The sequence below is a fragment of the Dermochelys coriacea genome, chromosome 2 (assembly GCF_009764565.3).
Source record: "Dermochelys coriacea isolate rDerCor1 chromosome 2, rDerCor1.pri.v4, whole genome shotgun sequence".
Taxonomy (NCBI): domain Eukaryota; kingdom Metazoa; phylum Chordata; order Testudines; family Dermochelyidae; genus Dermochelys; species Dermochelys coriacea.
In genome coordinates, this window is record NC_050069.1 from 261,428,707 (window position 1) to 261,445,836 (window position 17,130).

Sequence of the window (17,130 nt, forward strand, 5' to 3'; positions counted from 1 at the left end):
GCTGCTAGGGAAAAATTTTCTGACAGCCGTGCCTGCAGCGCGCACACACACCTAATTGGAATAGATATGAGCAACACATCTCAAAGAACAATAGTTATAAAAGGTGAGTAACTGTTTTGTTGATGGTCACGGTCAAGTTGTTGTTTGGACTCCATTTTATGGGTCCTTTTGGTTGGGTGCTTGACGCCTTTTCTCCTAATGGTGGGAAGAAAAGTGTGGGAAAAAGTCATGTGCCCAAGTTTATTTAAAAGCCAGTTGGTTCAGCATCAGGGGTTGTCCACCACAGAGGCAGCCCATACCTAGCTCTTCTGCACTCATGTTGAGAGACAAGATTCTTCATGAGATACCTACCTGAAGACCATTGCATGGTATCCTGATCCAGCTTCAGTCCATGTCCCTCCTGTCATCCCATCTAAGGCAATTACAGATCCGGAATCCAGCAACCGCCGCAGTAGTCCGCAGTCAAGACCAGCTGTCTGCCTTTCCATCTGAGCTGCCAGTGAAAGTCATCTCCTCAAAGTAAACGAGTTCCCACAGCTTGCTAAGAGCAGAAGGGAGCTGGGCTTTATGCCCTTTTGGGTCAAACCTCTGAGCTATTATTCCACTGCCTTTGTTAATTTGTTTAATTTTAATAAATCTTAGTAAATCTATCTTTACACTGGGTTGTTTTTACTTACCTCGTGGGTTTTAAAAAGTGATAGAGATATTTATCTGGATCCGAACCTTAGTCTTAATTATCTGTTACAGAGTTTTGAGGTAACACCAAACTAATCACAAATTAGAAGTGGGAACCAATCTTTAGACTTTCAGTAATAATCTGATCACTAAGCTACTACTGAAACTTTTTGGAGAATAGAATATCCAAAAGGCCAAGTCACATTCACAATTGAAAGTATGTCTGGCAACATATGTTATTCCCTATTACAGTCTGTTCAGATAATGCAGCACAGGTAAGTTTAGAAAGTTTAGTAAAAAAAAGAGTGGATGTGTCATCCTGTAAACTCATCTCTAAGATACCTGCAGTGAAAGATCCGAAAGATGGCAGGAGAAAGTTAAAAGTAAAAGACTTTTACAGTAGACTGATACTGCCACCTGTTGTTTTTATAAACTATTGCAATTAATGACAGGTTTCAGAGTAGCAGCCCTGTTAGTCTGTATTCGCAAAAAGAAAAGGAGTACTTGTGGCACCTTAGAGACTAACAAATTTATTTGAGCATAAGCTTTCGTGAGCTACAGCTCACTTCATGCATCCGATGAAATGAGCTGTAGCTCACAAAAGCTTATGCTCAAATAAATTTGTTAGTCTCTAAGGTGCCACAAGTACTCCTTTTCTTATTGCAATTAAACAAATGTTCAAGGTCTTTTTTTGGTAGTACGAATTCAAATCAATAGATTCTTGAAACATAAGTAGTGTTTAATTAGACTAATTTTCAGTCCTTGAGAGTGAGATTGTTACTATGTCCATGTTTGATTTTGAATATGCAGGTCTTTGCCTTTCAAGAGAGCGAGGCTTGCAAGGCAGTGCCACTCCAGACCAAGGACTAGCTTGCAGTGAAGATTTGTTAACAGGGTTTCAGGAGTGCTTCATTATTGGTTCCCTCTTTGGATCCTTTCTGCTGTAACTTAGTTGGTATTACTAATTTCCTGTTCAGCCCGAGGAAAGTTCCTTTAATGTGCATTACTTGTCATATAGTGTATTCCCACACCAGTGAAGCAAACCCACTTAGACCTCCACCCTACACCATGTCAACCTTTAAATAAGTTGACTTAGTTGTTGTTCCCACTTCCTCTAACTTCTCTCCAGTTTTATCTATTCTCAGAGTTGGAATTATTTGGGACAGGAACTGTCCTTGAATGTATGGGAAGTACTTCGTACATCTTGGGTGTTATTATAAAAATATCATCTGAGATTGCTTTCCCAGAGCAGGCACAGGTGTACCAAATGAGAACATGGCACAGAAGAAAGATGCATGCATGACAGGCAATCCTCAAGATCAGGCAAATAAAAAAAACCTCAAGAAACTTCTCAAGCAAAACTTTGTTTGAGGTAAAAAAGCAGAAATGTTTGCTATAATCATGCATTTGTTATTCATTCGAATGTCTGTATTGCTTATGTGTATTTATAAAACGTTAATACTGTAGCATCAGAAACATTACTCACTTGGTGCAAGTAGATCAGATACTTCACTGAGTAATATGAGACTGTGGTGTTCCAACAGTGTTTTTTCTGAACTGGATCTTTCACATTGCATCTGAAGCTGCCTGCAGGGACCAGGTTCATTCCTCCTGCCCACTTGTAAGAGACAGGAAGTAAGTTACTGAACAGAAGCTGTGACTTCCACTAGAGGTACAGGGGGAGAATCTGAATTTCCCACTTGCCAAGGTTATTTGCATATGCTGTTCTTTGGTTCTCCCATGGGGTAAAACTGATGGACGTTCTACCTGATGACAGGTATACATTAGCACATTATGTCAACAGTCCCATAAAGTGGTCATATATGTACAATCTGGAATCTCCCTGTGTGCCACACGTATGAATGGTGATAAATTTGTTGTGTGATTGAAGTTATACGAAGAAAGAGAAAGTATGAGAACATATGGGGGTTAACCAACGGACAGTGGCCCACCCTAATCTCAAAGGCATTGCGCCCAGTTTGGGTAGCCTGCTCCAAGATGGTCAAGAGGATTGAATACCTTTTGAAATACTATTTTGAGTGAACAGAGATACCCTTTGAAGCACCATTTAACAAGAGGCAGCATGGAACCCAAGCCAACCAGATGGGAGCAGTAGCAGCCCTCAGAATGAGAGCTGACTTTAGAACTGAGCTGAGCAGCAGGCCAGATCAAGTCCCCTGATCAGGGAGGCCTTATGTTCACATGAGGTCAGGTTGACTGAACTTGCAGGTGAAGCATAGATGTGATTTCTGCTGAGAGCCAGACATTTAGGGAGCTGGCCATTTATAGCTGGGTTTTGTGTACCTCCAATATAATTTGGGAGATAAGTGCCATTAAAGGTGGCCATAAGGGTTAAAGTTTTAATTTCCTAGAGCCAGAAATGGGATTGCAGTTCTAGATGGGGACTTCAAGATTTTTTTTAATGGAATCTCTAGGGAACAATTGAACCTGCCTCCCCTTACTACTGCTAATGATATCTGGCAGAAGGTTTACACATCACTGTATGGCCATCCAGAGTCATAGTATTTCCCAGCCTTTTCAAGATACAGTGCCAGTCCTAAGAGATGAAGCATCTGTGGAAATATCTGGGTAACAACTGAAGTCACAGGCAATGATACTCCTCTCCAAACAGGTAATCAATCTCTCAACTACCCCCCACTGAATTGCAATAAAAATAAGTCATGGACATCAAGTCTTCACACAGAAACATTGCCAAAACATACCATTTGTGACTAAGGGACCAGCTCATTCTGGACACACATATACAATACCATATGTATGGCACACAAGGTTTTGCGAACCCTGTATCTTGATAATTCCTGCTTAGGCCATCTACAGTGGCATGGGTAATATCGTCATCCTCAGATGCTTCATTTCCTCCAGGCCCACAGGAACCTAATTAAGCCACATTAAACCACATGATCTCCTCCCCCAGAAACAAGACCTCTGACAGGGCTGTAATTAGGGTGGGGCGAGCAGGGCAGGCACCTAGGGCACAAAGCGGGGGGCAGCATCAGTTGAACAGAGGATGCTCAGCCCACCTGCAGGATTGGGCCCAGCAGCATCAGCCAGAGTGTTCAGCATGCCCCTCGGCCCCCCCCCCCAATACTGGAAAAATTCCATGAACTCCATCTTAGGTCCCTAGCTTCCATTTTAAAATAAGTAAGTGTCATTTCACATTTGAAAAATTGAAGGCTGTATAATAATTGGAAGTTGTGGAGCACATGATTGCTACAAGTAGAGTGAAGTATGGCCTGTATCTCTGGGCTTAGCATGCCCAGTAGAAAGTTAAAATGGTAAACAACTAAAAATTGCTATAGACCGAAAGGTTACTTAAGGTCCCATAGCTGAAAATATGGGTCACTAAAGGCTACAGAGTAGAAGCTAAAGATTACTGGAGGGTTATTAAAACTGCTGGGCACATACAGAGCAAAAATAGGCTAAAAATAAAACGTGAGACTAAAGGGTCAGATCTGGAGCATGCTCAGTAAAGAATAGTACATCAGGCAGTCAAATGAGATCGTTGAGAGAGAAATCGGAGAGCTGACTGAGCAGGCAGAAGAGCTGCTGGAAGGATCGAGAGTGAGAGACGACCTTCGGGGGTTCTGAGGAGAGGGTGACGGTCTAGAACCCTGAGAACACTGCTGAAGAGAGCAGCCACCGCAGCCGCCGCATCACCCGCAGCTGTAGCAGCCACAGTGCCGTAACAACACCAGCTCCCCCCAGAACACCTACGGCAGCGATACAAATAACGAACAGAGGAAGTAAGCTTGCTATTAAATTACAGTCTATAGTGTAGCATAGTTTAGTAGTAGTAGTATTGTGTGTGTGTGTGTGTGAATGAAAGTTTATTCATTGCAATTTTCCTATAGGAACCTTAAAGTACAAAGTAAGCACTGCTGTCTAAGACCTGTTACAAACTGGCCACCTATAGCGGATTGTATCCATGTAGTATCATTTGAACTGTACATCATTGCAGTTCAGATTGCCCAAACTTGCAATAAGGAATTATGTCTGATATTTATATTTAGATTATATATAGTGTAGTAGAATTTTTTTAGTTATATTAATAAAAAGAATATTGCAGGGAGTGCCTCGGGGAGCATCTCATGGCAGTCAGGCTCCACAGGCAGGGGTCTGACTTCAGGAAGTGTCCATTGAGCAACTTTGGGCAGGGGCAAGAGTGCATCAGGGACACAGCTTCGAGCCGTACTACCCACCCTGCCTGGGGAGCACCCAGTCACGTGTTGGGGAGGAGGTGGGTCTGGACACTGGGGGGACAATCCCGGGGGGTAGGGTGATGGGGAGCATTCCCTGGGTGCAGTATTGGGTGCCCCACACCAGATGTGAGGGTGCCCCACATGAGGCAGGACTCCCCATCTTTGCAGGCAGGCTTCACAGCCGCACTCTCTGGGTGCTCAGCCCAGCCGCGCTGCCAGTAGCAGCAAAGAAATCAAGGTGGCAATAAACCATGCTATATGCCACCCTTGCAGTAAATTAATTAATGTTAACAATTAATGTTTTAACTTATTTCGCTAATTTAAAATGACCTTGGTAGACATTTGCCAATGTTGAAATGAAAGGTACTGTGCTGATTTGAATAAAACCTCATGTTTTAAAATCGATGTACAGGTAGTATATATATTGTGTGGATGTGGCCCACATAACACAGTAAGCTGCATATGTGACCCACAATAGTAAATAGGTTAAGAACTATTGCCTCATAACAACTAGTGGCAGCCCCTCTGGCTCAGACTCCAACACCACATTGCATCTCTCTGGAGGAAGGCAGCCACAGAAATACTGATCCAGTTTGGGAGATCCAGAAGGTGGTAGAGAAGCTGGAGATAATGATGTTCTGTCTCTGAGAAGTTGACAGCTAAAAATCGTAACAAGACACCATGCCCAATGGACCCACTCTTTTAAACAGCCCCAAGCTATTAGTGTTTCAGCTCTGCATCAGGTCCACTTAGAGAAGCAAAAAGAGCTGCAACCTCCTGATTATGATCATAGAAATAGAGCCTTTTCTTCCACTGAGCTCCAGGAAAGAAACATCAAGAAAGCCAACAAAGGAGAAGTCTACCACTCTCTCAATCAGGAGATGGGGAAGGCAGGGGCCAAGGGAGAAGGAAATGGCTACTAGACAGACTCATAGAGCACAAGGTCTACCCCCATCTTGTCCTCTAGTTTCTGCAGGCTCCTCCCCAACATATCAGCTTTGCGAATGCCCATGTTCAGGATTATAGGACCTACTTCAAAAGCAGTTCAGAGTCAGGTAATGATAGACGATTACATCAGCAAGCAGGCGGGTGGCTCACTATGCTCTCCTGTATGCAGAGGCACTAAGTATCTGGAACTGCTGTATTTGTCACGATGGTTAGCCTGTGGCCCTATATTTGATTTGGCAGGGGAAAACAATGTACTTGCAGATCATTTCAAGAGAAACAGCACTCAGATGCATAAATGGTCCTTAAAGGACAAGCTGGTTCAGACAACTCCTGCAGCTGGGGTCAACCAGTTGTGGACCTGTTCACAATGAGGTCCAACAAGAAGCGTTGCCTCTTCTGTTCCAGAGTGGGCAGTGTCAGTATCCCTATCAGACCCTTTCTTTCTGCACTTTGGAAGAGTTTTGATACATGCTTTTCCATTGATCCATAAGGCAGTAAGAAAGATACAACAGGACAGGGGAAGGATGATTCTTCTTTGCGTGCTTACTCATCCATTCCACATTAGGTGTGTGCATGCCACATGCACCATTGCTGGAGATTTTTCCCTCAGTGGTATCTGCTGAGATGGCAATAATGCCCTCCAGAGCCGCATGCTCATGCACCAGTATAAGGAACACCAATGGCCATCACCCTCTCAGTTTCTTCTTACTGCCCGTGATGGATTCTGGAAAAGGTTGGAACTGGAAAAGGTTCAGAAAAGGGCTACAAAAATTATTAGGGTATGGAACAGCTTCCATATGAAGAGCAATTAATAAAAGTGGGACTTTTCAGCTTGGAAAAGAGACGACTAAGGAGGGGGATATGATAGAGGTCTATAAAATCATGACTGGTATGAAGAAAGTAAATAAGGAAGTGTTATTTACTCCTTTTCATAACAAAAACTAGGGGTCACCAAATGAAATTAATAGGCAGCAGGTTTAAAACAAACAAAAGGCAGTAGAGTATTCTTTTCACACAACACAGAATCAACCTGTGGAACTCCTTGCTAGAGGAGGATGTGAAGGCCAAGATTATAATGGGGCTCAAAACAGAACTAGATAAGTTCATGGAGGGCAGGTCCATCAATGGCTATTAGCCAGGATGGACAGGAATGGTGTCCCTAGCCTGTTTGTCAGAAGCTGGGAATGGGCGAGAGAGGACAGATCACTTGAAGATTACCTGTTCTGTTCATTCCCTCTGGGGCACCTGGCATTAGCCAAGTGTCAGAAGACAGGATACTGGGCTAGATGGATCTTTGGTCTGACACAGTATGGCTGTTCTTATGACCCCTCTTGCTTCAGCAAGTCTTCCCCGTGTTTTTTGGACTCTAATTCTTTGTTGTTGTTTTAAACATAGTTTTTAGTGTATATAGATATTGTAGTTAGAGCAGTATAAAGTCATTGTCTGTATGAAATTTTAGTTTTTACCAACTTCGCTAGTGCTTTTTTATGTAGCCTGTTGTAAAACTAGGCAAATATCTAGATGAGTTGATGTACCCCTTGGAAGACCTCTGTGTACCCCCAGAGGTACACGTATCTCTAATTGAGAACCACTGATCTAGAGTATCCATCTGTTTAGGGAAGGGTCCCTCTGTACATAGTCAATTATAATGTGCAGCACACCAATTAAAGGCATCTTAACAGAAAAGTGAAATGGAAGTTATTTTTTGGCTTGCATGAGACAGCCAAATGTGGCATGCCAACCTTGATTTCATTGTGATTCTCTGAAATACATCTTAATGCATGTTTTATTATGCATTTTCTCTACAATGAACTATGAAAAAATGTTGTATTTGACTCCCTTAAACTCATCTCAGAATTTGTAATAGAAAATGTATAACAGCCTACATATAGTGTTCATGTTTTACTAAAATCTTACAAGGGTATTTCCACTGCTGAATTCTCCCACCTCAACAGAAGCTGCCAAGGTAGAAAAAATCAGCTTCCATATTATCTTACTAGTTGCTGGTGTTTGAAAAGTGAATCATTTTCTGCTACAATATGATTGCAAACAATCTCTCTACTCTGTATTTGGCACTGGTGGGACTGCAGCCACACTACTGTGAGTAGTTCTGGTGCCCACAATTCGAGAAGGATGTTGAGAAATTGGAGAGGGTTCAGAAAAGAGGCGTGAGAATGATCAAAGGATTACAAAATATGCCACATAAAAGACTCAGATATCCATCTATTTAGTTTAAAAAAAGAAGCTAAGAGGGTAATTTGTTTAGTCTAAGTATCTACATGGGGAACAAATATTTGATACTGGGCTCGTCAGTCAAGCACAGTTATTCCAATGGCTGGAAATGAAGCTAGATACATTCAGCCTGCAAGTAAGCCATAGATTTTTGCCAGTAATGGTAATTAACCACTGGAACAATTTACCAAGAACCATGGGGGATTACCCATCACTGACAATTATTAAATCAAGATTGAATGTTTTTTTCTAAAATATATACTCTAAGAATTATTTTGGGGAAGTCTTATGGCCTATTTTATACAAAAGATCAGACTACATGAACAGACTCATGCCTTCTGTCCTTGTTATCTATGATACTGTTCCTTTAGAATGCCTCACATTGTCATACGTAGTAAGCTTACCTCTAAACTCTAATGCCAATGTTGACATTTAAATGTGGACCTAGGAAAGTGCTCATTAAAATGAACAGGCAAATTTTCATTAAATACGTTATAAATAATTTAGAAAATCTTGGGTAAACTGAGATTTGAGTATTATGATCCCAAGTTGAGAATGGTTTTCTTGGAATCTGATGTTTACAATATATTGAACTTTAATAGAAATATTATGCACACTAGTTGCATGCTGAGTGTTAATACAAGAGCTCTTTTTAGCAGCATGAAAAATCTACTTTCTCACAGAGGGGAGGAGTTCTCTGGCCATCTCTGATGACACACAGCCTCCATGGCAACAAATCCATGACAACGCAACAGAGGAGGGTACTGCAGGCTGCAATTTGAGCTGTCTGCTTCAGGAATGCAGCGGTTAATGGCTGTACGGAAGAGCGAGGAAGTCAGCAAATTTTAATGACCAATTTTGATCAAGTAAAGAACACCCCTGTATATTTTGGAATAAAATGGAGAACTCTTTTGTGGAAGAAGTGGCTGCATCTTTGGTTAGAGAATTTCTCAGCAGAAAGGTAATTTTGTCTCATTTTGCTTCAGTCAATGCATGTGAGAGACCCTAGCAAAACAACACATGAATACCCCCCCCCCCAATGAAAGAGATTAAGGGATGCTTGGAGAGGAGTGGGGAGGGAAGGGGAGAGGAGAGACTTTTTCCAGTTTTTGGATGGTTGTATTTACATTGTAACAAGCTATTAGAATAAAAACAGTAGACTACATTTCCCATAAGGCATTTCTTTAACAGTAACACTTCTGAATACGGAAGTTGGGTTTTAACTAACTTAAGAAACGTGACTTTGGAAATAAAAATCTGTTTTGTTGAAAATTCCCCGATCAACACTTTAAAAAGGTTATGGAATATTTCTGGGGGCTATTGGGAAGTGTCCATTCTGATACTGTCTAAATATTAGGTGTTCCAAACCTAACAGAGATCAAGCAGTCAGAATGGATGTGGGGAGCAGGGGAATACAGAGAAACAGTACAATCATGAATTACGCATAGGGGACTGATTTCATGGATGTAAAAATGTATTCTAAATTCTAAATTTATTTAATTTTCAAACATTCATGCAGCTCCCTCTGGAAAGTTTCAGATATTAAAGGGAAAACTGAAATCCTGATAAGGGTTAATTGAAAAACTAGTTTTTCTGGAAGCCCCATTGAAAAAAGCTACTCCATGTAAGGCATTATCGTCCACTCTAAATAATGTTCTTGGTGCTCATACCAAACTTAGGATCAGAAATCAAAAAAACCTATTTTCAGAATCATAGAATGATAGGACTGGAGGGGACCTTGACTTGTCATCTACTCCAGTCTCCTGCACTCATGGCAGGACTGAGTATTATCCATCCCTGACAGTTGTTGTCTAACCTGCTGTTAAAAATCTCCAACGATGGAGATTCCACAACCTCCCTAGGCAATTTATTCCAGTGCTTAACCACCCTATCAGTTAGGAAGTTTTTCCTAACGTCCAACCTAAACCTCCCTTGCTGCAATTTAAGCCCGTTGCTTCTCGTCTTATCCTCAGTGGTTAAGACGAACATTTTTTCTCCCTCCTCCTTGTAACAACCTTTTATGTACTTGACAACTGTTATCATGTCTCCTCTCAGCCCTCTCAGAGTTAAGGCCCTAGTTGGTAGGGAATATAGAAAGCCCCACCTTCATACATCTCTGTACTATCCACTCTTCACCTCATAATATTCTCCATCTGCACCCAGGCCTATTAGAGCTATAATTTTAGTATATGGGTTGAGATAGTTAGAATTCCAGGATCCAGATGCTGTTCCCATCCATGGGAATTAGTTTAAAACAAGTGTTAATTCTCTATTTGTCTTATGCTACAAACTCCTTGTTTCAAAGTACAACAGAAGTTATCTGCCAGGATGACATTGTACCAAGATGTTCAGGTAAAAATAGTGCATTGCTTTTTAGATTAGACATGTACATAGAACACATAGCGAACCACTATCAAAATTATATCAGTTTAAACTGAGCAGCGGGATGATGGCAGAATGGGCAAATACAAGACTTGCTTCAAGGTCCTTCACATCCAAAACCTAACACTTGTGCCAGATTCATCTCCTGGAATTTATTCTGCCATTAAGCAAGGGACACACTATAATTGAAAAGAGGCTGCTTTTATTTCATTTCTGCCATAGTGCTTTTTGTGTGTTCATCTGACTTTCTATGGAGCTATTTGATAGCTCAGAAGCATGGTGTCTGCAGCAAAGAATCATTCACTAGCAGTTTTGCCACGCATCTTTGTGGCTGAAGCCAGCCACCTTAACTCCTTAAAGCAGTCTCTCAGCATAACTATCAAGTAGGAATCTCATGTCTCATGAGAGCAAAGTAATTTGTTTTGCTGGATTTTACCTTCAACCTTCCTATTCGTGGGTTCTAGCCCATGAAAGCTTATGCCCAAATAAATTTGTTAGTCTCTAAGGTGCCACAAGGACTCCTGGTTGTTTTTGCTGATACAGACTAACATGGCTACCACTCTGAAGCCTTCCCATTGTTTACACTAAAATTGGGATTCTTCTCTAAACCTAGCATTTCAGGGCAACTTTGTATGGAGTCTTTCTAAAGTAGAAATTTTTTAAGATATTCAGGGGTAGATCTAATATTTGAATCTTGTCCTGGGACTGCTCTTAATCATTTTTGTGTAACCTTTCCACTCAACCTGATTCATAACTTCACTAAGTACTTTAGAAAGAGACTTCATATAACTAAAAGTGGTGCTTTGGTTCTCTTATCTGGAGAAAACTACAAGAGTACTGTAGAAGTACACATTTTGAAATTTTGGATTGGTTTTTAGCCTGCTTCAAGGTCTCTTCAGATCAAGCCCAACATTTTCTGTTCGACAAAAGATAATACATTACAAAGCAGATTCAAGTTATTATTTATTAATGGTCAAATACTTTCTGAAAACACCCAACAGCTTGTGCAACAAAGGATGAATACGAGGCCTTCCAGACAGCCATTATCAGATGTCATGCATGCCTGATTGACCTTTGAACACACAATACAGCTTGTTTTCTCTACAAATATAATGAGACCTGATCAGTGGAAGTGTTTAGACTATAAAAACATAAGCTATTGTTTCAGATACATGTTATGAACTCACAGCATCCTCTTAAAGATTTTCAGCTGCTGCCTAATTATTCTGGGAATTTATATTCACAACAGGCCCAGTTTTCACTGGTAATATTGGCAGTCCCATCAGATATTAATGAGATTCTGAAGTTCAGCACCTATGAAAAAGTCAAGCCACTGGTGTACATATTTTATAACCAAGCTTTATTGATTTTTTATATATTGTGAGCATATAGATTTTATTCCTGACATAAAAGTACTGTAGCCATGTTTTAAGCATCACCTTGGATAATGTAACCATTGTGTTTGCAGTCTTCCCTTGATTAATTATAAAAGAAGTTTAGATAATATAGCAATAGTTAAATTATCTAAGACAATAGGAAGTTTAAGCACTACTGCTGTATGTGCTGTAGCATTTATAGCAAGCTTCAAATTAGGCATGACCTATTGAATAAAGATGTTGTAAACTTTAAAGTTGTATGGTTTCCTGCAGTATGTCTAAAATTGACATTTCTTTCCTGGAGGGTTTAAAAAAGACAAGTGCCATTATGGACAGAGAATTTCCACGTACTGCACTTAGCATCAACAATAGAAATGAACTGCGAAATGTTTTGCATCTACAATCTTTGTACAAACAAAACAAGGTAAGGGAATTTTCAGTTTTGTTCTTAAGTGACCAGAAGTCAGCATCATCAACAGCTGTATGTTATTACATGTTAAAAGCAATCTTTAAAAAACTGGTCAGACGAGAATCATCATTATGGGGTTACTTTAAAGTGCAAAGAGCTGTTAGCTGGACTTACTACGTGTCATTTCTCATTACTGGTTGTAAAGAATAGACCTGATCTACATTTTGACTTAAGGAGGGGCTGAGGTAATGAGGTTGTGTAAGTTGCATAGCACAAGGTTAAGGGCTGGAGATGGAACACTAACTCTTATTACAACTTCAGTCTACATAAACGTTATTTAGAGTAGGGAGCAGTTAATTTTCCATCAGAGATTATTCACTTTTAGCGTATCCATTTTCCAAACGAAGTTCTTTGTATACCAGAATCTAACCGAGATAGAATGGATAGTGAGCATCATCTTGAGTGAGAATTGAACAAGAATGCAACATTGCTTAGTTTTACAGCCACTGTTATCAGATCATGTTTTCAAAACATTTTGTAAAACTAAGCCTTTACCACTTATGGGCATTGTAGACGATACATTTTTATTTATTTTTTGGTAAGAGTAGGTGTGTTAGTACTGCTGTCCTAACTATATTTCAGTTCAGGTAATTTTACCTACCCAAGTTTCTCCTGCATTTTTATGGGTATATCATGTTCAGCTACTTCAATTGTCCCCAAATACTGTATTGTGCTTCTGTATGTGGTAGCCTTGTTCAGCTACAGATATTGCTGGAAACATTAAACGGTACACATGTAAATTGGTTTAGGATACTTTTGAACAATATATACTATGTAAAATGAGTGGCAACTATCCTGGTATAACCATAGTTATGTTAGGTTTGTTTTTGCTTTTCAGCTCAGCTTTGTACGGTTACACAGCGTAGTTTTTTACTGGTTTCGAAGGACATATGTTTTGTTCAGTACCTTTTCCTTGTTTTCGTTTACACAGAAGTGGTTGACACCCAATATTTCTGACTTTCTTTGAAAACCACATTTGAGAAATGTAGTTCAACATGCATGATTGCATTTACTTACATTTAATTGGATAGCTAATGCTAGCTGCAGAACTTTTTTTTTTTGCAAGAAAAACAGAACAGAAATCAGAAGTTTGAGTTATTATTGCATGTATAATATTCTAGTTAGTTCAATCCATTATGGTCAGTTTCCCAAGGAGTAGTTTCTTACTGGAATAAACATATCACTTGAGTAATTTCTTTGGATATTGTATTATGAAATATTTTTAAATATAAAGCCAAGAAAAGGACTGGAGAAAGAATGTTTTGTTTCACTGTCTGCCTATTCTGTTTTAATCTTCTGACTCTTTAAGAATCTTTAAGGTGTAAAATAAACTGGATTTCTGACTATTCAATATTCCTTAATATTTTCCTGAATCATACCATTTATGAACTAACATGTCTTTATATCTGCAAAACCCCACAGTGCACCCTAAAAGACCATGAGCCGGGTTAAATTGCTGCATTGTAAAACTAAAATGTTTCCCAATCTTCTGCTTTAACTAAAGTTAACTGGAGACTTTCAATATTGTAAAGCAACGTATTCCCTCCTCCCCCTCTCCAGGCAAAAGAGAATCCACTGAAAACAATTCTTGAAGTTATCACCAATTATTTTCTTGAACATTTTGGGACGACCAGATGTATCACAAGTCCTGTAGCTTCAGTTCCACAAGCTAAGAGCTCACAGTCTAGGTGTATAGAAACATCACTAGTTAATGACTACTCAGATGAAGACATGCATGGCAGAACAACTGAGTCTGATGCAAGTAAAACTGAAGTTAACAGGTATAGTTCCATTTTACTTTACTTAAGTATGTATGCAGTCTAATCCCTACATTCAAAATTAAAAGTATAAAGAGGTTTCAGTTTTTACGTTCAGTTTTGTCACCTTTTCCTAGGTGCCTTTAACTTGCCACACTATTAAAAGGGGTACTATGATCAATATAGGTAAATATATTCTAAATTGAGACCATCCTCTTAATTATGTGCTCCTTGAGATTTGTCTTAGGGTGCCCTCTGCTATCATACTTGGTGTTTGACAATCTCTCTAGCCTACATCTTCATTCTGCTGTACAAGGGGCCTTGAGCTATTGTACCAGATGTTTGAAAAAGTTCAGGTACGAATGCATGTCTTTAAATGAGTGGTGGGCAACCTGCAGCCACTCCATCAAGATAATCTGATAGCGCGCCATGAGACATTTTGCTGACGTTGACTGTCCGCAGGCACGACCCCCCGCAGCTCCCAGTGACCACGGTTCGCCGTTCCCAGCCACTGGGAGCTGCGGGGGGCTGTGCCTACACCTCCCAGTGGCTGCAGTTTGCCGTTCCTGGACACTGGGACTTACGGGGGACCGTGCCTGTGGACAGTCAACGTCAGCAAAATGTCTCATGGCCTGCAATCAGACTACCCCGATGGGTCACAGGTTGCCCATCAATGCTTTAAGTAGTGATAAATATCTAGGCAATAAATTCTCTTTTCTGTAACTAGAAATATGAGGTTTTTCATAGGAGTAGGTGGGTGAGATTCTGTGGCCTGCGCTGTGAAGGAGGTCGGACTAGATGATCAGAATGGTCCCTTCTGACCTTAGTATCTATGAATCTAAGAATAGAGTACATAGGATCAGAACCATAAAAAAGGTATGAAAGTATTTGTTTCATCCCCACTAACTTAACAACCTCAAGTATTTTAAGCCCATTTCTACCCAACTGTATATTCTGCAGTGTGGAGCTTGTATAAATCCTTTCTATGACTTACTTTTGAATATTAATGTCCCTTTGTTATTCAGATGTTTATGTTTAGTTTATGTTAGATACTATGCTTCAACTGAACACTTTTAGAAGCAGGTTCTTCTATTTGCTAGATCAGTGGTTCTCAAACTTTTGTACTGGTGACCCCTTTCACATAACAAGCCTCTGAGCGTGGACCCCCCCTTCTATATTAAAAACACTTTTTTATGTATTTAACACCATTATAAATGCTGGAGGCAAAGCAGGGTTTGGGGAGGAGGCTGACAGCTTGTGACCTCCCATGTAATAACCTCCCCCCCCGAGGGGTCCCAAGCCCCACGTTGAGAACCCCTGGGCTAGATCAGTTGAAGTCCCCGGGCCTCTGGCAATTTAAAACATGCTCGGACCCTCACTACACTGGCTTTCAAGTCCTCTGTAGCTGCCAGTACTTTACTCTTTTCAGAGTAGCAGCCGTGTTAGTCTGTATTCGCAAAAAGAAAAGGAGGACTTGTGGCACCTTAGAGACTAACAAATTTATTAGAGCATAAGCTTTCGTGAGCTACAGCTCACTTCATCGGATGCATTATGCATTCAGAGGATCCACTGAATGCATCCGATGAAGTGAGCTGTAGCTCACGAAAGCTTATGCTCAAATAAATTTGTTAGTCTCTAAGGTGCCACAAGTCCTCCTTTTCTTTTTACTTTACTCTTGGTTCCTTTAGCGGGGTCAATGAGCAGGCAGGCTGAACAAACTGGATTTTTAAGCGTGTTGCCCAGCTGTCTTTCAGCCAGCGATAAAGCCTAACCCCAAATGAAGGCAGAGCCCTCCAGACATGGCAGGTTTGCAAAAGCCGTGCGAGGGAGAGAGATGCTGAAACCAAACGTTTTTGTAAGCATCCACCAAATCTCTGCCCCCCCCCCAACCAGCTTGCAACAAGGCTGCACGAGCTCCTCTCCCCCTCCCCCACAGGCGGGCTGCCCGCCGGAGAGGGCAGCCAGGGAGCTCGCGCGCTGAGGGCGCTTCCGCAAGCTGCGCGAGCAGCCCCGGCCCCTAGGCTCAACCCCCGGGGGAGAGGGGAAATCCTTCAGCCGCACGGAAGAGTCGGGCCACCTTGAATCATCCCCCGCCCTCGGTCCTGCGCCACAAGGGGCAACCCACCCCCGTCACCGCGCACGCGCGCGCGCACCCGCCGCGCGACCCTGCACGCGCGCTCCGCTCTAGTTCGACACCTCCTTCGCGCAGGCGCCAGGAAGCAGGCGACCGTTTCTCTCTCCCCCCGCCCCCCCCTCCCGCGCGCCGGAGGCGGGAATGATTGACCAGCGAGCTCTCCACTCCCGACGCAGGGCGGCCCCGACTGGCAGGATGTAGATCGCGAAGGTTTACTCTCTTTCTGTGCCTCGGTGGGACTCTATGACCCTCACCCTCCAAAGCCAGAGAGCCCTAGTCTCTGGGCTTGCGCAGTGTTTCCCTGGCGGAGGCGGGGCGGGGCGGGGCGGGGCAGGGAGGAGTGCCCAGCTGTTTTTAAAGAGACACACCCACGTTCATCTCTCCCCTCCCCAGTAGCGTATGGTGGGGTTTCAGGGTGCAGCCAGGGGAGGGGTGACCCCACTGACATGCCTGGTCTCACCCCCCCTTCTCTGTTGCTCCAGAAGTAGCTTGAGAAAGGTGAGTTGCCAACCCTCACAGGAGGTGGTGCGTTTTTTTTAAAAAAGCCCCAGCTCCAGGAGTCAAGTGATTACCTGAGACACTTAGCTTTCTTTACAGAAAGATTTCAGAGTAGCAGCCGTGTTAGTCTGTATTCGCAAAAAGAAAAGGAGGACTTGTGGCGCATCCGATGAAGTGAGCTGTAGCTCACGAAAGCTTATGCTCTAATAAATTTGTTAGTCTCTAAGGTGCCACAAGTCCTCCTTTTCTTTTTACAGAAAGAGTACACTTCTAGCCACTGTGGGTGCAGAGATAAGCTTGATGACATGACCCCAGTGTACTCTGAAATCTCAGAAACCATATGGCAAAGATAAAATAACACAATGTATTCACTTAAAAAATAATGATGGTTTGTTTTTGTTTTGCCAGGCTTGTGGGGTTTTTTTTTTTTTTTTTTGGA

At 41.7% G+C, this 17,130-nt stretch overlaps 1 protein-coding gene across 1 annotated transcript in view; it reads left to right on the plus strand.

Annotated features, from left to right (window-relative positions):
* The first annotated feature begins 3,580 nt into the window (after positions 1–3,580).
* MINDY4 (MINDY lysine 48 deubiquitinase 4) overlaps positions 3,581–17,130 on the plus strand; it is a 96,981-nt gene continuing 83,431 nt past the window's right edge. Inside the window, exons 1-4 of the mRNA XM_038393104.2 lie at positions 3,581–4,439; positions 8,732–9,036; positions 12,138–12,257; positions 13,863–14,083. Coding sequence (XP_038249032.1) covers positions 8,974–9,036; positions 12,138–12,257; positions 13,863–14,083 — 404 coding nt within the window. The 5' untranslated portion in view covers positions 3,581–4,439; positions 8,732–8,973. The remainder of the gene's footprint in view (positions 4,440–8,731; positions 9,037–12,137; positions 12,258–13,862; positions 14,084–17,130) is intronic.